Below are 24,731 nucleotides of genomic sequence, written 5' to 3'. Positions count from 1 at the left end.
TTTGTGGAGGGTAATATTTCATGAAATAACAAGATAATTTTACCCAATGACCTAATCCCTTAGGGGGAAAAAAAAAAATAAAAATCAAACAACACACTTTTAGGGTCCTAATATAAATCTCTTTTTAGATAATTTGAAATAAAGCCCAGCAAGGATGAGTGACTTCTAACTAGAAATGCATTACATCTAGAGACTTGAAATGGGCACTAACTGGCTGATTGCCTTTTTAGTGAACATGGATTTATAAATTCTACTGCAATGTTAAACACGTCCATCAACCTTTTCCCACCGAGCACTCCACCCTCCACTGAAACAAGGATTCTTTTTTTGCCCAAATTTCTTACAGAGGTTTTAATTTCTTCAGTTATAATAATTTCTGACTCACGTGCTTGTATCTGTGAGCTCTAACTGGAGAAGCAGAAAGAGTGTGACTGGTCTACTACAAGAAAAGGAAATCTAAGTATTACATTTATTTCAAACATTTTTAACAAAAACATTAGGTGGAAGTTTAGCATCTAAAATTAAGTTTACCATAACAAAACCAAAGTGAGTAAAAAGGACGAGACATGCAATAGGACTGATATTTCTCAACTGTGTATCAATTTTACATTATCTTATGTTTCGTGGAACATACTGGCCCATTTTTAGCCAAACAACATTCACAGAAATTTTTGAACTAAGGAAAAAATAAGTGGAAGGATTTAAAAGTAATAATAATAAAAAATTACCTCATTTAAAAAACAAATATTTAGAACACAATCATTCAAACATATGTAAGCAATCAAAATTATAGGTACAAATTCAAGAGGAAACTTTTCTAATAGCTAAAGAACAGTTTGTTCCGTTAAATTACCCAGCAAAAGCCACCAGCAAAATCCCATTAAAATGAAGGCAAGCTGTCAGTAAAGTAGGAAATCTTAATTATTGTAGATGTCTAGTAAATCTTTACATCTCAAACTTAAGTTAAATATTGAACAGAAATGAAACAACATCCTACAAAGAGAGATGAAATCAGACTAACAGGAGACTATTATAATTTGGAAAGGTTTTGAGTTTGTCACAAAAGCCACAAGCAACAATCAAGTTTATTACTTAAAGCTAGAAAATGATTTAAAGGCAAAACAAATGCCACCACCCCACACTCCCCCGAAAACTACTCCACCTCAAAAGAAAACAAATGAATTTAATATTGGAAATCCACAATCCAATTAAACTGCTTCCACTGTGACTAGGTACTGCAGGTTGCCTTCCTGTAAGTGTCCAATATACTATAAAACTATTGGCAATCATACCAACCAAATGTCCATCCATCTAACTGTCAGTCTACCCCAAGACCCTTTTTATCTGAATTTCACAGGAATATACAGAGTCACAATATAGAGTCAAAAAAGAGGACTGCAGAACAAAGAAAAAAATATGAAGGAAGGCCTCATTAGTCATCTAGACATCACCTACCTGGACTTGTGCAAAAGATTTGACACTGTCCCACATGGCATCCTTGTCTCTAAATTGGAGAGACATGGATTCGATGGATGGACCACGCGGTGGATAAGGAATTGGCTGGATGGTCACACTCAGAGTTATGGTCAATGGCTCAATGTCCGAGTGGAGAACAGCGACGAGTGGTGTCCCTCAGGGGTCAGTACTGGGACCGGCACTGTTTAACATCTTTGTCGGTGACATGGACAGCGGGATCGAGTGCACCCTCAGTAAGTTTGCCAGCGACACCAAGCTGTGTGGTGTGGTCGACACGCTGGAGGGAAGGGATGCCATCCAGAGGGACCTTGACAGGCTGGAGAGGTGGGCCCGTGAGAACCGCGTGAAGTTCAACAAGGCCAAGTGCAAGGTCCTGCACATGGGTCAGTGCAATCCCAAGCACGACTATTGGCTGGGCGAGGAATGGATTGAAAGCAGCCCTGAGGAGAAGGACTTGGGGGTATTGATTGAGGAGAAGCTCAGCATGAGCCAACAGTGTGCGCTTGCAGCCCAGAAAGCCAACTGTGTCCTGGGCTGCATCAAAAGAGGTGTGACCAGCAGGTCAAGGGAGGTGATCCTGCTCCTCTGCTCCACTCTTGTGAGACCCCACCTGGAGTACTGCATCCAGCTCTGGGGGCCCCAGTACAAGATGGACATCGAGCTGTTGGAGAGAGAGTCCAGAGGAGGGCCACGAAGCTCATCAGAGGGCTGGAGCACCTCTCCTATGAGGACAGGCTGAGAGAGTCAGGGTTGTTCAGCCTGGAGAAAAGGTGGCTCCCAGGAGACCTTATTGCTTCCTTCTAGTACCTGAAGGGGCCTACAGGAAAGATGGTGAGGGACTGTTTATCAGGGAGTGCAGTGACAGGACAAGGGGTAACGGGTTTAAGCTGAAGGAGGGTCGATTTAGATTAGATGTTAGAATGAAATTCTTTACTGTGAGGGTGGTGAGGCACTGGAACAGGTTGCCCAGAGAAGCTGTGGATGTCCCATCCCTGGCAGTGTTCAAGGCCAGGTTGGATGGGGCTTTGGGCAACCTGGTCTAGTGGAGGGTGTCCCTGCCCATGGCAGGGGGGTTGGAACTAGATGATCTTTAGGGTCCCTTTCAACCCAAACCATTCTATGATTCTAGTTTTCAACTCTATCCTCATTTTATTTCACCAGCACATTATATAGTTTCTGGTTTGATAATACACCTCTCTCTCATCTATTATAGAGTTCACCAAGGAGGAAGAATCAATTACAGCTCAATAACAGATAGAGAAAGTTAACAAAAGACATTCTTGCCATTGAAAAATTGCATAGTACGCAACTGTTCATTCATACCTGTTCTGTTACTTTCAGGAAACAACTATGATGATATCGTCTAATCTCTGAAAGAGTCAGTGAGATAATACAGTTGAAAGGCTAAATACAATCTTAAAGGGCTAAGATTAAATAGAATAAATTAGGTACGCATTTTCAACCTTGTCATAATATTGCAAATTCAATATTAACACAAATATTTGATGCATTACATTAAGAACCAAAACATTTTCCTTTTGATAGGCATCTTCCCTTGAAGAGTTTAGAGTCCAAACATTAAATGTGGTATTCCTTTACTCTCCCCTTAACATCCTCTGCTGCTACCAACCTTCTGGAACCATGCTGATCCTACCTTAGAGCCAATACAGGAACATGCTGACACAGCAGCTAAAGCAACCAAATATTTCTCAACTAATGCAGACCAGCAGCCAAAGTTATTTAAGGACTAAATTAAATATATTTTATGGTCCCAAACTATTTATTGTATTGTTCTGTCTACTTCTAGAGCAACTTTTATTGCTGTTGCCATGGATGTTGTAGGGTGTGAAAGAAAACTCTGTTTAAATTAAAGGCTTCGAACAGCTTATAATGGAGAATGACTTTTCATTAACAGGTCTTCACCTGTTAATCAACAGTACTACAATTAGTTCACTTTCAGATTTCTCTTCTTTATTAAATGAGGACACAGAACAAAAAAGCCTGCCACTGTTCTTTATTACAGAACATTAATTCTAAGCATTTGAATAAAGAGAAAGTATATATTTTCTAGCTCTTTGAATAAATGTTCTACTTTGGACCTAATCCAGTCCAAAATAAGGACTTCCAGTAATAGGTATACAACTTGGGATAAAACTTTCACTTTCTTTATTTAATATTAAAAAAATAAAAGCAAATGTTGTATCTGTTTAGTTCATCTGTTCAGAACAATGACAGTCATTGAAAGTTATTTTCATATATATTATATATTTATGTTTTTCATGTGCATATGAACTTGCATCTCACACTTAGAATATTATAGATTAAATCAATTCCCTCCTCCTTAGCTTCTTTACATGACATCATGGATGTTATTTATTAGGCAATATATTTTCACATACAAGCTATCTTCAGACCAAAAACTCACTATGTCTTGCAGAAACTGTAATCAGTTTTGCTCTGTGAGGCAGATACACTTTCAGGTGAAAAGTCATAAGGTTTTGCTACTCCGTTCTCTGATATTCTTTGAGAAGTTACTTAGCCAGGACTACATTCCCCTCTGCAAAGCATAATTATTATTTTTTTCCTATTATGTTTACTGTCTAAAGGCAGATTGAGAGTCAAAAACCTGTTAGTGCTTGTCAAATGCTATGAAGTCAACAACAAAAAGCTGTTCATTAAGTGATTATTGTAATGTAACAGTAGTCAACCAATGCGCAGTCTGGCCAGCAAACAGGGAGGGCTTTTGACAGAACTTTTGAACAAAACGAAAACAACCAGAACAAAAGTATGGCAATTTAAGCACAGAGAAACTTCTAACTGTAAAGAAACATCCAAAAGGATCTTATTCAGGAGATATTTAAGAAATCTACAGCTTTGCCTTCACACACCTAAGAAAATGCAGAGAGTGAATAGTCAAGAGTCATTCATTAATGGCCCTATAAAATTGGTACGCTTTGAAAATATATAGTCTGATTCATGATCCCATATTTTAAGCATATGTATCAATGCACAGGATTACTGAAGTTATAAAAAAGAAAGATACAAGCAGCATAATTATCATTATAAAAAAGCATGTAATTTTCTAAGGCAGTAAATGTGGTCAAAGCTTTCTAGCCTATCCTTTTTTAGACACTCTTGTCAATATCTCGGTTAATTACCAAAGTACCTTGATAATTAATGATAATAATTAATCCAATTGACCCAGTTAACCAATGCTGCACTGAGACAATATTCACTTATTGATATTCAAGGGGACAAAGGCAAATAGCAGTTTCACAGCTAACAGAGATTAGGTGAAGCCCAAAATAAGCAAGTAGATCCAAACTTATGAACGTGTAATTCCAAAAACAAAGTGCATCAGTAACCAACACGCTAAGTAAAAGATATCCTTTTAACACCCGAGAAAAATTTACATCTCATTCAAATCTGGAGTTGCCCAATAATCACAATACAACTGGGTAGCTGTCACTGCCAACTCACCAATCTCACCGATTTCACATCTCCCTTGTTTTGACAATTTGTATTACTATTCTTTGTTCATAAAAATGTTTATGCAGGTTTGGAGGGCTTTTTTTTTTTTTTTAATAGAGGTGAACAATTTAAAGAAACACACACACACACACCTCCCATTATTCTATTTTTAAAAAGCCACAATGCAAACATCTTAATCACAAAGTAAACCATAACGCTTTTGAATGCCCCTTTACACAAGGAAGGGAGAAAGCATGATGGATTTTCAGCAGAGGCACACTGCTGCAGTGTCACTCCAAACCAAGATTAATTTGCTTTCCACCTGGTTGCCAGAACATTATCCTTAGGTGTTCTCTTCTTCTCTACAGACCATGCTGTCCTTTTCAGGCTCTCGTGTTTCATGATTCATCAGGCACAAGTTTTACTGAGCCTCCCTAATGCTTTTTTTCAGACAGACTGTACTTTTCCATGGTCTCCCAAGTGTTACAATTACACTCAAAAAAAAAAAGTAATTAGATAATGAAATAGGGAACATCTCTGAATATGTCCAACAAACGTGCCAACAGCTGCTACATAGCCTGCCTAAAAAGGGTTAATGAAGGGGTCCACCGCACAGTAGTAAGATACACAATACAGACAATTACTCAAATACCCAAATATATTTTCATGAAAATTTTAATATGCTAGTGTATAATACATTTCCTAAGTTACCTTATATTGTATATAGAACAAGTTCCAGAAAAACAGCAAATAGCATTTGCCTATTTTTTGTAATAAAAAATACACACACACACTATAAGAATGAAGACTCCATATCAACTCAAATATTCAATGGAGGAAAACAGAATATTTTCCCAAAAAAATAGCAAATCTCAAAATTCCAGAACTGCAGTCTGACTTAAAATCAGATTATTACATTAGATTTTGACAGTCATCCACTTTATCACTGCAAATACACAAGTTGGGTAACAGAGAAAGATGTACTAAAGTTTATTCTTCGATAATGTAGCCCCCCCAGCCTATGAGTGGGGAGGTGGAGTCTTGTAACCAAACATCTTGATTCAAACACCAAAATCCCCTCCAAGAAAAAAAAAAAAAAAAAAAACCTCTCGAACATACATCAATTAAACAATTTTACTTGCAGTGCTTGCCCTGATTGTGTGAAACCAAATGCTAATATCTGGAGCAAGAAAATACACTACCAGAAGTCACAACGCTAAGACAGAAATGAAAGTTTCAACACAGCAGCGTTCTTGCCTGAGCTGGAATTAAAAGTAGGTCTGTCCATAAGCAATAACACTGCAACACTCAGCAGCTCCAAGACTTATTTACTAGCACAGGACAGAAACACAAAGGATTACCTACGGCTGGTGGTAGATTTATGATTGTACATACTTGCCTCCCACTTGCTGCTGGACAGCAGGCTGTCAGTGAAGTCTGAGCGATGGTTTTGTGCCCTACAGGAGGTACAACTTGAGATTCTCCGCAAAAAAAACCCAAAAAAACAAAAAACAAACCCACAATAAAGCTTTTAGTGACAGCTAGGATAGTGAATAACCATAGTTACCTTATCACACTAAGTGACTTCTCCTCAGGAGAAGATTGTAACTTCACCTTTGATCACTACTCCAGTTTTAATGCCAGTTGTGCTAGACAATTCTACCCCACTATCACACAGGTAGCTATTTTAACGCCATACTGAGACAAAAACCAAGACACAAATAGACAGTTTGGAAGATAGATGGGTCTTTTCTTTGAAGAGAAAAAAAGCACCACACTCTATTGCAAGGTAAAGCAGACAAAGTCATCACTGGTCTGTTGTTTTTAACCTCATGGTAAAACTATAATGTTATTTTTTCTCTCAGTGCTTTTATCTCAAATAGCTCAGAAGTGTTCAGCGTCAGCTGTGAAAGTGTTCCTGTCAGCGAACACTGGGCTCTGTGCACTCAATAGCATACCAGACCCCGTCATTTAGAAACCGAGATGGTACAATTTATTTACAAAGCAGCGGCATGGTTAGCTGGAGTAGAGCTGAGGAACTCTGAAATTTTTACAGTCACCATCTCCCGCTCCTTTCATTACGTTCTCACCATTCATACTCCTAGTTATGTGTTGCAACTTCTCTTCCACTCATTAATCCTGACCAGGTCTGACACCATCATCAATACAGGCGTCTTCAGAGCTTCGCAAGACAAGAGGAAGCAGGGGCTGACATTAGGGGAGAGCGAGTACACAGGCTGATGGGGAACCAGAGACTCCCTCCCAAACAAACTCCATATCATTGACTTGCTCTGATTACATGATTCTGTTACGTAACCTAACGGGGAACAAGCGCGGGGGGGGGGGGGGGGGGGGGGGGAATGAGCAAGTCGTGGTGTTTACTTCCACATGCAAACACAGAATTATTTCAAAAGGTGTGTAGTAAGTTTTCTTATTTAAGACACCCATCCTCACAGCCACAGATTCTCAAGAATATTTAGGCAGTAACTCATCCTTGATTTCAGTTGAATGAACTGTGTAAATGCTTCTGAAGATGTGGGGTTTTCAGGATACCATGGTACAATGGCAGATTTTAAAATTTGCTCCTTCTTAAGTATCCTCCCAGATTCTGACATACTTATTCAAAGCATATTTTAAAAAAATTAAAATCTCTGAGAAAATTTGATCATCTTAAACTGGTATGGAAGAACCATTGAAAGTAAATCCCTGTATGTAAATAATTGGCAAATAATTTTTACTCTACACATATACATATTCCCATTTACCTCAGAATTCAGGTTAGAAATTACATCATCAGGTTTACCTTATAGGGTGGTATTAGGACTTCAGAATTCCCACATCCTTGGAAGGCACAGAAATTCTCTGTACATATAGTAAAGCGACAGTATATAGATGTTCCACTTGGTGTTATCCTCGAAGTTTGAGTTTAGTTATAACAAGCACTGATTCTTACTGAAAAGCTTAGGCACAGATTTATAGTGTCATGTGACAAAGTTTTGATAGCCTTTGTAAGAGCAGTGCCTTGCAAATGCAGATGTAGCTGCAGACATCTGTTAGCTAAACAATGCTGAGGTGCATCTCCCCCTGTAATTCCATCCTACTAGGCAATGGTCTGGAAAACCTGGCACAACACATTAAGTTCAAGAAACCATTTCAGGGATCCTGACTCCTCTCCCTTATCATCTGTAGCACATGTTTACCATTTATGGCTCATCACTAGCACATGCAATCACTTATATTCCAAACATTCAAGGAGCTCTGTGGCTGTGGAAGAAAGTACATTAATATTCTGAACTATCTGGAGACATCCAAACTTGGGAAGGCTCATGACTTTGTACTGCAATGCTTGGACGCCTTTGACACACCATGCTAACCTAAGTCCCTCCTAACAAGTGCAGCTTGCATACATAAAGCAATATTGATTCAGCTGTGCATAGCTGTTTATACAGCCTTTCAGAGGCACAGCATCTTCAAACACCGCTGCAGACATTAGACTGTGTCTTCCTAGGAGAGGTTTAGTGGTTGTCAGTGAGGCTTGACTTAATGATGCACCCTGCGCCAACGACTGTATTTAATTAACTTTTTTGGTTGGCCTCACAGAGCTGTTTTCTACAATCTGATCTTGTCTGCATGAACCCTGTTATGATTTCATGCAGGAAGGAGGCTTGCAGCCGCAACATCTTTCATAAATAAAACTGCCCTGATTTATAAAGGCTCTGTTGATAAGGAGCAAAGATATCGTGGTATCCACACACGGATAAAACACGGCACAAAGCTTCTTTGTGAAGCAAAATATCTGGAGATTAAACCTAAAGGAAAGAATGTCATCCTTCTAAAGGAGCAGTTCAAACAGTTTAATAAAGGAAGGAATGAGGACAATAAGGAATAGTTATTTTTGAAATGAATGCTTTTATCTGTACCACATGGTGTCTTTCCCAGTGGCACTACCCAAATTCAATAGCATGATTTCATAAGAAAGGATAAGAACTAGTCTTTGCTTTGCTGCTTTGAGGAGCCAGTTTGTTTAAACTTTCCAATGAGGAAGCTATGTGAGCTGATGTTTTACATGAACTGCTTTACTTATCACTTAAAATGCAAAACAGAACATGACATATTTCCACTTACCTAACTGTACTAGGTTTAATATATAAATACAAGGAGCATTCAAGGATAAGTGAAGAATATCTCTCTCAGAGATAGTCTATAAATTCCTTCTTGATGCTTCTCCCCCTGCCCCCAAACTCATTCTAGGCATTATGGTCAAAAAAATAAAAATATACACACAGGCAAACTCATTTGCTTAAACTTCAAACCCAGACAGCAAAACGTATGTGACCATGTGAATGCCATATCCCTCTTTACCCACAGCTGTGTCACTACACATACCTTCATTTCAAATTCTATTCCTCATATTATTCTTTTCCCTTCTACATATCTTGTTTAATTAAGACACTGTTATTTGCTTCCTTTGGCATCTGTAGCAGCTTATCAGCTCTTATTAGGGAGCAAGTATTGCCAAGCTTATAGAATGCCAGATTATTTTCTATTAGGGTCTGCAGCTCATAAGCATATCACCTTTCATATCAAGTTGTTTAGCTGCAAGCTTTCAAGCATTTTAGATGGGTGAAAAATCTCAGTTCCTTCAACTGTAAAATAGAGGCAATGATGTAGCAGAAGTGAAATAAGTGACACCTAAGCCGCTTTACCCTGCAAAGTTCTAGCTTTGCAAAGGAAGAGTCCAGGAAAGCTAACTCGGCCTTTTTGCCTGGCTTATTCTTATGCCATTAAAATAAACATGAAACAATATGTTCCTTTTTAACCACTTGATGACTCCGTGCAGCTCAGAAAACTGATAAAAGGTTTATGGAAATAAATTAATATTGCATGAACGCTGCTGGAGCTATTAAACAAACATAAGCAAGAACCCATCACTGAAGCCAAAAGAGACCTTTTTATGATGAGGGAAAGCGGCAGAAAAGTCAACAATCATTATTACAGCAGGTTCTTTGTGCTGCAAAAATGGTATATGACCTAACCAGACGTAAGTGATGCAACTGATACAGTTATGCTGTTTGTATCAGATCTTACAACTGGATTACACTGCTTTTAACAATAAAATAAATTTAACATCCCTTTTTTATTCATACAAATGAAGACTTATCAAAATCTTTTAGGTATTTAATCTCTTCTTTAAGAGAATCTATTCTTTCCTTCTAATTTATTTTAAAGTTATGCAACAGCTCTGTTATTGGTGTTTTGGTTATCCTTTTACAAGTGTGATGCATGACGAGTACTTGAAGTCCCGAGCTGATGACATGATGCAAGATAGCAAATACTGTGACTTATGTCTTCAACAGGCAAACCCAGTTTCATTTTTGAAAATGCAGTCAGTTCACTTACCTTTGCTGGAGGCTGAGAGAAAGATCAAAATTATCAGCCTTCCTGCAGGAGTCAGACTCAGATCTGCAGATCACAGATGCTTCAAAGATGCTACCCAAAGGCAGCTGCTGTTTCTTACCCACATTCACACTATACTTCAGAAACAGGCACTTGTGTGACAACAAAGGAGGCAAACCTTTCCGTGACCTTGCAATACACAAAGCTCTGCTCCCAAGCATAGTGACCTCCACAGACAAGTTCCTGAGCTTTCAATCCAGCAAAGCACTTGCATTTTAATACGTCAGGATTTCTGAAGAACTTCAGAGATACAGTTGAACCAGAAGCAGACTGGACATGAAAAATGGGAAGGACTGCTCAGAATCAAGTGGCCCTCTTTTTCTGATACGTATAAAAAGTAAATTCTGATAGTATTTTAGTACTTCAAAGTATGATCTTCCAAAGATTCTGTTAATCTTCTCAAGAATAGTGTATTTTTACTTGCATCAAGGACAGCATTTAAAATCCACTCCAGAAAATATTTGCCCAGTTAGTGGGGAAAAAAACCCCCATCATCTACAGAAAAAAACCCCCTACATCTACAGAAGTAGTCTTTTCTGAATTCAGATATGATTTCCATAGTTTAATTTTGCACTCTAATGAAAGTCATGTTGAGTTTTTAAAAACTGCATCTTCAATTAAGAAAACAGGTAGAGCAAGAAGCTATGAAGTAACCTTTATTGAAGACTTTTTGCTGTCAGTTAAAGTACATATACTTCTTTACTCTCATCTGTTGCATAAACTCCTGTTATACATTGTCTGCCAGATACAAGGGTGGCCTATCATAAAACCCGATTAAAGATACTTGCATTGGGGAAAACCACACCTAGGCACTGAAGACCACTGGTAGTCAGCAAAACGCACTGCTGTAGAAAACTGCCACTGCCCTTCCTGGTGTCAAATCATGGAAATTGTCAGTGCAGAATTTTTGCATATTATTGTAACAATTTCCAATAACAATTTTACGCAATAATTATCTTCAGACATGTTAATAAAGGCATTGTTTCTAACCTTTTACCTATTTTAATTCCTCTTAACTCCTCAACCATATTTCTGGTTTTATTCCCTCTCTGGCATGCATTTGTCTGATGTATGACAATACTGAGAATTTAATCTCATTTAATCTCAAATGTTTGTTAGATTAGGATATTAAAGTTTTTATATAAACAGACCCACATTATTGGGTCCTGTGTTTGATGGAAAACAAAACTACTTTTTCCTTATGCCATACATTTACAAAGAGAAATTTCATATATAATACTTAAAAATATCCCTAATTACAAATGTACATATTTTACAACAGCAATTGTTTCAAGAGATCACTCTCTAAACATGATCTGTCCTTCACCATGACCTAAATGATTTTATATAGAACATTAACGATCTTCAACTATTCTTAGAAAAGTCATTCCTACTATTCCAGTAGACTCATTCATACGTTCGTGTTGGTTTTTTTTACTTACTGAAAGGAAATTCTGAAGGAGAGCAGAAGAAAGGTCCTTTTACATAGTTCAAAAATCACAGAAAAAAGGAAACAGCATAACCAAGAACAATTGTAGTATCTCTTTGAGACCTTTCTTATTCTAATAAATAACCTTTTGAAGAAAAGGAGACTGATAATTACTGAAGATCATCCTCTAAAAAGGTGAACAATCTGAAAATAACAAGACAGTTATTTTCACCCTGTATTAAGACAAATTAATTTTAGCATACTTCAGTGTGTTTCATTTAATGACAATCTATTTCTCATAAAAGAAGATTATGTTGTTCGAGGTTGAGAGAATATTTATATGTTTTAAAAATCTATTAAATTTCCCCTAACTGCTGACCAGAATAGTCATAACTGATACTCTATTTTTTTCCCCCCCTCTCCTTCTCATTCGTATATAGATATGGCTTATTGAATCATCCACATAGCAATTACGAAGTAGAGGACAGAGTAGTCAGCAAACAAAACATTCAAGACTTACCATTTACACAGATTTCAAAAGATTTGCAAAGGTCATCCTCAAACAGGCAGCCTAAAAACACAATAGAAAGGTAAAAATTAATACAGGTTTCAAACTGTGGATAATTAGCTCAGACTGAAGACCTCTCAGGCCATTAAATACTCAGCAAGAGTCAGACATTTCGCTGGCCTTAGAAGTCTAAATTGAGCAGCACAGAAAGTAAAGAACACGGAAGCAAGTCTGGTTAGACAGCACATCTTGTTAACTGGTTATGTCCAGAATAACCTTTGATGTTCTTCTTTCCCCTCATTCTTCTACTGAGGGTGCGGTTTTCTCAGTGCACATCTCTCATTTAATAACTTGAGGAACCTTACGTTCTCTCAATTTTGAATACGGTATTATACCACAGCACAGTAATGCTGCAATACACTACAAAAATATACACCAAGAAATCAGGAGTTTCCTCAAGATATTTCTGCTGCAATGAGACAAGCTTAGGAATCGGGTATAAACTGCTCAAATTAGGCTTGGATTTAGTAACTGCAGCCATAGACCATGCCTAGATCATCAGGAGCACTAACTTTTTGGAGAAAGGCTTAAAAATTAAGCCACCCATACCAACACCATGGTACCTCCAGAGACAACTGACAAATCAGTACAGGTCTATGAGAAATATCCTAGGGTTGTGTTTTGTTTTGTTTTTTCTCCATTTAAAGCAGGAAATTTGTTCCAAACCATGGTGCTTTACGGGCCCCTGCTATGCCAGACCCATACCTCACCCTAGAAACTGCATCCAGGTTGGCAATCCCAGCTCATCCACTTAGACACATCTTTACAAATGAAGTACTCTGTTCTCCTGTTGCTAGCATCACCTAAACAGGTAATGACACACTAGTTATTATCCCCTTTATCTTGAAATGAAATGAAGAACTGCTGATATTCATGAGGGCAGCAGAGAAGTGGGCAAGATGCACCTCTGCTCTGGTCACTCCACACTGAGGAACGGGGACAAGGACCAAGTACAGAAGCAGCATGAAATATTGTGCTACTGCTAAGGGCATGCACTCTGTTAACCCAACCAGTAGTTTCTTTACTTTGTTTTCTAACAAAGATAAAGAGCCAGGACTGGATAAAATCCAAGGAATGAGGCTGTAACTGCCCTAGAGAACACAGTTTCACAATCAAGCCTTTTAACTTCTTTGGGAAGTACCTTAAGTTTATAAACGGACACAGGGAGTTATAGAAATTAAGCAATCTTGAACAGTTTCACACTATGCATCAAAAAACAGCCAGGAACTTCACCACATCTAAACACAGGAGCAAGTCCTCTCTCCCCAGCCGTGCCTATCTCCATGGAAGCACAGAGTACAAGCATCTCTATTCATCAGAGAATCAAATGGATTAAGTTAGGCTATTCTTATCAAAAAAACTGAAAGGCTCAAGACTCTCTGCCTATGAATTACCTGCGACCTAACCCTGCTAAAAGAAAAGTTCGGGGGATAGAGTGACTTATGTATGCCTGCATAGCCTTTCAGCAGGTAACTGTATTAGCACATCATTAAGCCTGAACTAATATACTGTGTCTCTCAGCAGGATTTATTAGCGCAGTGCTAGGTCTGAGCTAGGCAAGAACATCTATGTGAATTGGAGACCTACTGGAGCTCCAACAGAGTCCCTTACACCTGTCCCACACCTGCCTGCAAAGACCACATATACATAACCTTAAGCAGGTAATGCAAGCCTGCAATACGCACAACGATAAAAACATTCTCTCGTCCTTTTACTTACACACCAGTAGGCTGTGGATATACATTTGGTAGCTTTTGAAAGGTAGAGGAAGTTTCAGACCAGTAAAGCTTCTGCAAGAACAGTATGGTAGAAAGGTGTGTGTGTACACAATCCACAAACTGTGGTTCGTGACATATTTGAGATGCATATAATTTTGCTCCAGACAAGTCTACTGTAACAGCCATTTGATCTGAAACAGTGTCCAAAAACTCACTGAAGATATCTGATTGCAGCCTTGGTACTGACCCAGCAAAGCAGAAGGATGCCTTAACTATATATTGACTCATAAAGAACATAAGAATGATGACAGGCAGTGACCAAAACACATCAACACAGAGTATACAGCATAAGAGCCGCTCCAATTAAAAGCATAGTAATGATCACTTAAAAAAAAGAACACTTGCAGAAAAAAAAAGAAGGTAAAAGACTTCAAGTGCTAATAGAAAGCAGAAAAATGAAAGATATACTTCAGCTTCAGATTTCTGAAAACAGGAATATTACCACTTCTAAAATCAAATTTTTTTATGGTTAGGAAAAATCTCTGGTTTAATCTTTCTGCCTTGTTTTCCTGAGAGTTCACAAAAGAATTAAAACCAGAAGCCTGAAACATCTGTGAAGGACTGCAGAAGGTGCCTTGTGACTGCTAGACAACAGGCAGTTTTGTAGTTGACTTCCCATCCTGCAGCGGCCGGGCTGTAGATCCAAAAGACATCAGATGAGAAGTTTCAACCAGGAATGTTTCTAGTGGAGCGGCACATTAAAGCAGTGACCCTGGGTTCACCCAGACCCTGCTGATTTTGAAGCACCTGGGAGCTGGATCACAGCCACCTGCTGCCCATGGCCACCTGCTAGAGGTCAGCCATCCTATAGCATACTGATATTCTCAGAAGCAGAAAAACCCAGATTCAAGATGAACAGAATGAGTATGTTCAGATACAGAGAAATAAACAGCCAGACTACCTCTGTACAGAACTCTGAAATGCACTCTGATTTTGCTTGATACACTTTGCTTTATCACCTAATATATTTTCCATTAAAAGAACAAAAGAAAACTGATTTTGTCATGTTTTAGTTTCTCTTTTAATAATAGTCGGTTATTTTATGCTTACTGCAGCAAGGCATCTGACACAATTAGCCTTGAAAACTTGTGTCTTGGAGAGCAAATTAATAAAGTCAATGCATGCCAAACTGTACCTATCTATGATTACCCTAAAATAGACTTACAAGGACCTCCAAAAATCCTTGAAAAATATTGTATTTCAAGTTATTTATTGCTAGAGTTTGTTATGCATATTTCACCCAATCAGTCAAAATGCTAAATTAATTCCAAATTTATCTTTTGGTGTTATTTTCTGTGACATTAAGAAGCATCATATTCTGTTTTTTAATATCATCTACCTACTAATAGTAATGGGGGTAAATAAGTCACCACTGAAGACTGAAGTGGCATTGTCTCCAAAAAGCACTTAATTTTGATCCCATAAGGCATGAACTGAATTAAATTTCATTTTCTATCAAACAAACCCTCTACAAGAGATCTTCTCCCAAAACACATAAACTGTAGATGCAATACCTTCAAACCCTGAAAAAAACCAAAACACCCAAACCCCCAAATCCTACTTCATACAGTAGCCCTGAAATAACAAATTCTCGATGTAAGTATTCAAGTAGTTGACGGAGACTAAAACTGAACAGGTGCATGTATATTGCTTTGCTTAACCTAGAACTTAAATACAGGTTTCTTTCTTAACTTGCATGAAAGAATCACCTTTTCACTAACATGTATATGGTCCCCACATCTAGTGGCAAAGAAATTTGGAGCAATGACGTACTTGCGCACAGGTACACCAGCACCTACAAGAAGTTCAGCTGATTATGCTCTCCCCATGTAACCAAGGCACACGTCTATGCCGCACATCTCGTAATATAGGGAGAGTACTTCCCTGACACATAGTGGAGCTATTTAAAATCCAATTAATACAGCAGTAAGGATTATCCCATATACATGGATAATTTTTTTTTTTTTTCCACATTCTTAAATATAAGGATTTGCAAAGGTGTGGTGTATGTCCACTTACTTCCTCGGACATAAATCACGTGCTTACAAGCTATCTTCTCAATGATTTGCCACAGTGAATTCCAGGAGAGCTTACATGAGTAGAGCTCACTACAGGTCAGAAAAGCACAGACTGACTGTGTAATATAAACCAACGTAGTGAACTTCCGTACACCAAGGTAAGTAGGTATCATCTCAGAGAGAATTCACGAATAATAAATAAATATGTAACTTTATCCCTCAAACCAAACACAGAGTTTGGTAGCCTGCAATTCTACTGTGTCAGGTATGAGGACCATTTGTATTGAACCCACTCAAATATACACACATTTTCTTAATGTTTTTTAATTTTATGACTGCTTAAAATAAGGGCAGGCATCTATGCTATATATTACATTTACATGGTGTATTCTCTGTTAACTATCCAGGAAAGCAGATTTCACAGCATCTCACAAAATCTACCTCCCTTTCCTCTCCCTCTGCCCTACATGTCCAGTACTGTTTCTCAGGCAATCAGCACAACATAATCACAAAATAGTCTTGCAAGTATAGCACCTAAAAGTTTAAATGTCTTTGTCAAGATATTATTCTCATGAGACACTAATAAAACTATTCCCTTCCTCCTTTCATGAGGTATACAGCAGTTCTGCTTTCCTAAGGACAGAATAGGGAAAAGTTTAAACCACGCTGGAATATCTGTTCATTTGAATTTATAAGAGGTGCCTCTGAAGGTTAGTTACAACAGTCAGGCACCAGCTGAAATCACTTGAACTTCCTCTAGGAAAGGCTGTAGTAATTCACTCATGAGGAAAATAATTTTTTAAAAATCCACTGATCAGGCAGATTGTATTGTGTTTATTTCTCTGTCCTTTCCCCCAGTGAGCCAACCCACAATAATTATACATTAAATGTGTCTTCTAAGAATGCCCAAAATCTGTAAGCATTTTTATTATTAACTGACATAAAAATCAGGCCATAGCCCTTCTTTATCAAAAATCATCTTACGACCATCAACACAAGAAAACAAACAATAGGCAAGAACAGCTAAGTTTTTCTTGTCAATCAGAAATTGGCAAAATACAAACCTCCTAAATCCTTTCTGTTTTTGGGGGTTCTCTGCCTCTTCCTTTCATGTTCTTCATTCAACTGCCATGGCATCAACTCATGTCTCTTCACACTTGCAGACCATACCAACCTCACCTCATCACAAGGTTTTAGCCAGCATTACCATTTTCAATAATCTAAAATAAAACCTCACTCCAGATGTATCTACTTCTTTCAGATTTAGTTGCTATCCAGGAAGGAGACCTTGAAGGGGAAGTACTGCTAAACATTGCTAATAGAAGAAAGAAAAAAGGAAGCACCTGGCTATGCCAACACTGGGCATGCCTGACGGGCCTGGCTGGGTCTTTAACCCCAGCTGTGAATGACTCCAAATAGAGAGCACATGTTTATTTTCCTATAGTAAAATTAAGAAATATGGTCCAAGAATGACATTTTAAAAATCCTCAGCTCACACAACCGGGATAGCTCTAACTAACTGAAAAAAGTCAAGATAGTGCAAAACAGTGAGCAAACTGATTGGTAGGAAAAGTCAAACATGGTTTCTCTGCAGAAAACTGAATAGAGAAGTCATCTGATGGAGACATATTCTTCTCACTAACAGAGGAGAGAAAAATTTGTTCAGTCCACTAAAGCTGTGATGTGTTCAACACATCCTTATCGGTCTGCTGTACATATATGCCTAGCAAGCCTAGAATTAAAAAAAAAAAAATTGCAGGTAGGGCTGGGAAAAAATGTACTTGGATTTTAAGCAGAGTTCCTCTCGATTTCCCTGCTCTGTTGTTACATAGGTGCTATAGGTGTACATACTTGTGTAACGTATTATTCATTACTCAAAACCTTTCAATTGTATGTAAAAAATCAACTACTGTTTCTTTACTTTAGTTTCATTTTAACATTCACTTTAATAATAAATTTGGATATTCCCTGGCCCTAATTTTTAAATTTTCCTTTTTAAGCCCCTTTTTCCTTTGGGTTTTTTTTTCTTTTTTCTGTTTCTCTTTTAATTCTGTTCCAAACTCCTCCATTCTTTTTGCAAGAAGTGTTTTTCTAACTCCTACCTGTTCTCTTCTACTTTCCAAGAAACCATTGTTCCACCAATAGGATGCAGTCACCCCTTTCTGTGCCTCCCGAGCACGTGCATGCTCTACTTGGGCACTGACCTTCCTACCCGTGCCCTCTCCTTTCACTCATGCAAGTAAACAGCATGTCTGACACCTTGTTATTGTTATTGATTGCTGAATTTCGGGATCTCCAGTCTCACTGGAGATTGATATTGAATATTATTCAATTGATATTGAATTTTGGGATCTCCAGTCTCACTCTTTTGTGGAAGTGCCCTCCCCTTCTTCTAGCATGCTGAACTGTTCCTTATCTACCTCCCTTTTTGTGTGTTGATAGGAGACAGGTAAAGAGACAGGAGGTAAGAGAGGGGCAGAATTTGCTCCATCTTGCTCTCTCTGTTCTGAGCTTTTCAGGAGTAGAGTAGGTTCAGCCATGTTCTCTCTTTCTCAGGATATCCAGAATATTCTTCACTGAGAAAGACATTTTATCAAGACAGTAGAATTTGTGCTGGTTTATCAACACAGCTTGGAATAGTAGTTTAACTATGAAAGAAAAGTAAATAAATTTGGTCAAAAATAATATTAAAGGATCACGTAATACTAACGGAGCTCTTTCTCCCAAGAGAGAAAGTGAGAAAAATATATAACAGCATAAGTACTGAGCATTGATCTTCTTCCTTTAGTCCACCTTTTATGTGCTTTGAATGTAATAGGTGTCTGTTTTTGTAAGACTGTAAACTCTTGAGGGCAGATTTTTTTTAATTTTTTTTTTTTAGTTGTTTGCATGTATAAAGCCTAGTACAACTAAACAGTGATCCCTGGTGAGGAATCCAGGCCTTACTGTAATCCAAATTAACAGTCATAAAGCTGACAAAAGAAATCCTTCCAGTGGTTAACGGGAGGACTGTACAATTTCTTACGTGAAAAGTTTCCAAATTAAAGTAAGGAAATATTTCCCATAAGCGTTACCATATGGTGTTAACACTTCTTCATCTCAGAATCACTCTTTCTTTCAATCATTTTTCATACACTGAGTTTTGTATATTGAAATATGACCCTAGCCAGAATAATTCACCATGGAATAGAGTTTTCATTCAAAAAGAGAGTATGTCATTACTTAGAGCCAAGATTTGCCCCTGAAGTCTCAATGACAGTACATATTAGTGCTTTGATTACCTTCTTTATATCACTTGCCCTTCAACATGTATGGATTGATGGACTAAATAATAGGCAAAATAGTACAAAATGTTGTGATGTATGATACTATTTCTCACTAAGTGAGGGTGTACTTTGTCCTTTCTGCATTTAGAAAAAAAAAAAAAATGATTACATGTCTTCTTTTGCATGTAATTAGGCCTGAGCTTGTCCACCACTAAAGAAAGGAATTGCTTCGTGGTGAAAATACTATTAACTTATCTGATTACTAATGTCATGATTGCAATGATGTAGGGCTTTTCTTCTGAGGAGCACTGAGGAAAGGTCAATACTAAGAATAATTGAAGATGTGAGCAAGAATAATAGTTCATGAGGCAAAGAGACAAGGAAAAACCATCACTAGGAAAGCTCTAGAACAGCATTTGCATTTGCGCAGGGCTCAGAATGAACATGGCTGATACAGGCAATGTGTGTTTTGGGGTGCCTTTTTGTCATTTTTCCACAGTAAATATTAAAAGAACTTGCATTGCCTCCCCTGAAAAATTACAATTCTCTTCATGCTACATTTTCCAAGTCTTGCTTTAGCACCTCGAGCTCACATAGCAAATGGGGAGCACAGATATAATCTGGCAAACAAGTATCTCCACTAATACTTAAGTTACATTGAACACTAACATGCTCTCCATTTAAATGAAAAAATTGCAGATAAACCCATTATTGGAGAACAAGGATCAAGACCAAAATCTTTTACCCACACCTATTAACTGTGGCAGGAGGGGTCAAATGTGATTTTGCACAAGTAGCGCAGCCCCAAACAAAAGATCTTTGCCAATGTTGGTAGCCAACATCGTGACAAAATTAGCATCGCTGCAATATAAAATGTATGATCTGTTCCTTCAAAAATAGAAATTGTTAATTGAAGTGCTCACAAGCTCTATAGAAAATGTCATAAAGATCCAGACCAGGCCTTCAATAACTGCGATTCAATATCTTCTTTTGGTCACCAGCTGCTAAAATGAATTTCCTTACAGGGCAGTAAACTGAAATCACCCAACACATACTAAAATCACAACTGTGACTGAGAAAAACTTTTTTGCACTTAACAGAGAATTTGAGGGCTGAACACCATTGACTCTAAATTAGCTGTTTAAATACATCAACAAGCAGCCTGATTTTTTTTTTACCTGTTATGGTCTGTACAATATCCTTCCCCACAAAATCTGAGGGCATCAAAGCCTTCTAGTATTATTCACAGCCATAAGATATTAAAAAGGTAACACTGAGGCTTACATACAGCAGAGTACGATGTTACCCCCAAAGCTTTCTTCAATATTATTCACAAAGGCCAGCAGGCATTGCAGTTCAATGGCCTCTGTCATTTATTCTGTGAAAGAACTACTGTCATTATTGTATCTGTCAACCTCATTTTAGCCATCAGTAACTGTCAGTCTATTCCTGTGAACTTGTTTTACAAAACTGCAGAATGAGAGTGAATTCGAAGTCCCAACTATAACATAATTCTATCCTTCTTGCACAGTCAGGGTTAAGGCAGGCTGGGTCAAAGAAGTAATGAACCATTAGCTAGAGGAAATAGGAACCATGCCTGGGGGTTATGTGCTTTGGAAGATAGTTCTTTCAGACAAAATTTTCCAAAACACTTACATTGTAAAGAAGCTTATGTCCCATCATCTGAAGCTAATCAGTCTCCAAGAGTGTTTTTTTTAAAACAGTTCTTTAAAGTTGTGCCTCATATTTTGGGAAAGCTCCCATTATTAGCATAATCAAAGGAAGGAAAAGATATATGTTTATCATTTTCCTCTAACAAGCAACAGAGAATCTTAATGAGTATCTCCTTGGTGCTTAAAAAAACATATCTAGAATTCACAGCTATTCTCATCCAGTTATATTGACTGTAAAAGTAAGTAATTACGCAATATTTAGGGGTAATGCGCCTCTCCCAACACTGTCTTGAGCAGACTTCAAAGGCAGAAACAATTTTTTGCAGAAGACCTCTTTGGAATGATTGGCTTTTCTATTTAGAAAACAGTACAGCATCTTTATACCAATAATGCCTGTACCAACAGCTGCAGTATGACCAGTACCTGCCACATACGATCCCTTCTTTTTCCCTTCCTCATTCTTCTTAGATAGTCACACTGCATTTTGCTCCATCTCTACTTCACAGTTAAATTATCATGTGGACTTGGCAAAAAAAACTTGGGAAGGAAAAAAAAGAATTATATAGCTCAGTGGAGTCTGAAGTGCAAGGGGAGAGTCCACAGTCATTTATTGCAGGAAAATAATTCTAACCTGGACAACAGCAGACATGGGTTTGGGAGCTACAATTAACAGATGAGCTCCAAGTAGGACCCCACCAGTACTCTAAATCTGTCTGTTTCTGTGTATCCGTATTGAGGCTTGCTAGATATTGAAAACACTTTAAATTGCTATTATTGTTATTATTTGAAGTGTGTTTGGAAAAACAGCTTCATACCTTTATTGTGCAATTTTGAATCACATATTATAATGTTTATTTAGAGTGCTGAAATCACCTGAGTTCATCTCATGAAAGAGACACTATTATATACACTTGGTAATTTCTTCAATAAAAAGTTTAAACAGTCTAGAGTAATCCACATTAATTATTCATGTGTTGGAGAAAAATAATGAAAGTCAATGCAGAAAGTCATAGTCTCTTAAAGTTCTTGAAGGAAAAAGAATAATATTAGGTAAAATTCAATGGACTGTGGCACCAAGATTTATCTATATAATTTACCCTGGGAATTTGAATTGCAAATGAAGCTGCAGCATTCTCTAGTATGGGACAGAGTTATGAGAAATAGGTCATACAAGAATACTGGTTACACATCGAAGTTAACAGTATTTAGTGAAGATGGAGAATGGATTGAAAACAGCCCTGAGGAGAAGGACTTGGGGGTGTTGATTGATGAGAAGCTCAACATGAGCCAACAGTGTGCGCTTGCAGCCCAGAAAGCCAACCGTGTCCTGGGCTGCATCAAAAGAGGTGTGACCAGCAGGTCAAGGGAGGTGATCCTGCCCCTCTACTCCGCTTTTGTGAGACCCCACCTGGAGTACTGCATCCAGCTCTGGGGGCTCCAATACAAGATGGACATTGAGCTGTTGAAGAGAGTCCAGAGGAGGCCACGAAGCTCATCAGAGGGCTGGAGCATCTCTCCTATGAGGGCAGGCTGAGAGAGTCAGGGTTGTTCAGCCTGGAGAAGAGGCGGCTCTGTGGAGATCTAATTGTGGCTTACCAGTACCTGAAGGGGCCTACAGGAAGGATGGTGAGGGACTGTTTATCAGGGAGTGCAGTGACAGGACAAGAGGTAACGGGTTTAAGCTAAAGGAGGGCTGATTTAGATAAGATGTTAGAAAGAAATTCTTGACTGTGAGGGTGGTGAGGCACTGGCGCAGGTTGCCCAGAGAAGCTGTGGATGTCCCATCCCTGGCAGTGTTCAAGGCCAAGTTGGATGGGGTTTTGGGCAACCTCGTCTAGTGGAGGGTGTCCCTGCCCATGGCAGGGGGGTTTGGACTAGATGATCTTTGAGGTCCCTTCCAACCCAAACCACTGTATGACTCTATGATTCTAAGATACCCAACACTTTTCTCTTTCCACAGAAAAATTAAATAATGTTATAAATTTTTATGTATTAGAATTTTTTTTAAGAGCTACCAAGAACTCAGCTGTTCCAATCAGTACAAATTATCTCTTGACATTTAATCAATGTGCAGCACCATGTGGCTTTGTTCAAGTCCTGTTGGACTTGTAGTGTATGTAACCGCGTACAGGGACATCACTCCCCTTTCCTGTCTGGGATTGATGTTGAGGAGCCGACTTGGGAAAATACTTTGTTATGCTGATAATGAATTAAATCTATCCTGTATTGATTCAAAACTCATTTCATACAGTAGTTTAAGTTCATTACAGAGTAAAATCATCCACTTCTTCTTACTTTTGTGAAATTACACCAATTTCAAAGAAAATGTAGAACTGAGAGTGAATGGTCCTGATTTTGACCAGTAATTGGTCTCTAATTACTCCTGACTCACCCTGATGTATCTGAGGCTAGCATTAGAACCAGCTGTCCCAGAATATATTATGCCGTTGTCTCCGTTAAGTAGCTCTGCCTACCCTGTGAATCCAGTGAGATGTTTTTTTCCCCAGGATAGCTGTTGAGAGGCAGGCACCATAATGGCACGTATCAGAGAAGTAGTCAAGAAAAAGACTAATGATTAAAGCAATTTGAGGAGGAAGCCAAGAAAATTAAAGATAATTCTGAAACATGACAAATATGATGCAGGTGGAGTAGCACCAGAATTAATATTCTAGTTCCTTCCTAAAATGTAAACAAAGCCAATTCTCTCTCTAGGGGGAAAAAAAAAAAAAAAATCATTAGAAGACTAAACCTCCCAGATTCTAGAAGTTCATATAACTGTTAAACTCCTTTAAACAATAAGGAAAAACTGCTCTTGAGAAAATTGATTTATTTAGGAAAAAAAATCTGAAGCCCGGATGACTTCAGGAGTTTATGTAGGTGCCTTTCACCATTAAGAAAGCCAAAAGTCATTACTATATTATAGCCATATAGTCACCAGCTCTCATTAACCTAGCCTCTAATGCCTATTGATTTTGATGGAATCAAAGTGTCTGTGAATTAGGTCCAAAATGCCTAGGTTTTTTGTTCATGTTTATTATCTTTGTTATTTTTCCTCTGTAAATAATAACCTCCAAAGGGGCTGTGCAAAACTTGTGCAATAGGAGTAAGAAATTTAGAACTGTTATTGAACAGAAAAGAAAAATATGTTAACAAATAGTTAATGCTGCATGTCCCCTGATATCTGAATAAAGAGGACATATCAAGCTGCTTGTAAGTCAGACCTACTAGCAAGGTTTCCAGCCTACAGTCCAGCAGACTAGAATTCTAGTAATTCTAGTCTTGGTCCTGATTTTTGCTGCTGGCCTCAGCAAATCATTTCACCACAACTTTCCCTCTGTATCTTGTGTGTCTTGTCTAGTTAAATGCTAAAATTTATGATCGTTGTCATCTGTTTATAAGTGGTTGGTAAAATAGAGATCTGGTCAAGTTGGGAGTGCTAATGATCATTGTAATACAAATAATAACCTTTGTATGCCTTTATTAAACTTTGCCACATCTCACAGAAATATTTTGAACCTTAAAGAAAAAGAAGTAGCTGCATAAAGATACTAGGAAGCATTCAGTGCAATGCAAACAAGCATTTCCTAAAGAGTAT

The 24,731-nt window shown here is 38.0% G+C and overlaps 1 protein-coding gene across 3 annotated transcripts in view; it reads right to left on the bottom strand.

The window, feature by feature from the left end:
* Window positions 1-24,731, bottom strand: part of PTPRN2 (protein tyrosine phosphatase receptor type N2) — a 674,941-nt gene that overhangs the window by 592,299 nt on the left and 57,911 nt on the right. For all 3 annotated transcript variants that reach the window (XM_075746622.1, XM_075746624.1, XM_075746623.1), the window contains exon 2: window positions 12,354-12,404. In XM_075746622.1, coding sequence (XP_075602737.1) covers window positions 12,354-12,404 — 51 coding nt within the window. The remainder of the gene's footprint in view (window positions 1-12,353; window positions 12,405-24,731) is intronic.

This window comes from Balearica regulorum, chromosome 2, assembly GCF_011004875.1.
Source record: "Balearica regulorum gibbericeps isolate bBalReg1 chromosome 2, bBalReg1.pri, whole genome shotgun sequence".
NCBI classification, from domain to species: Eukaryota; Metazoa; Chordata; class Aves; order Gruiformes; family Gruidae; genus Balearica; species Balearica regulorum.
This window is presented reverse-complemented; position numbering and strand designations above follow the sequence as displayed.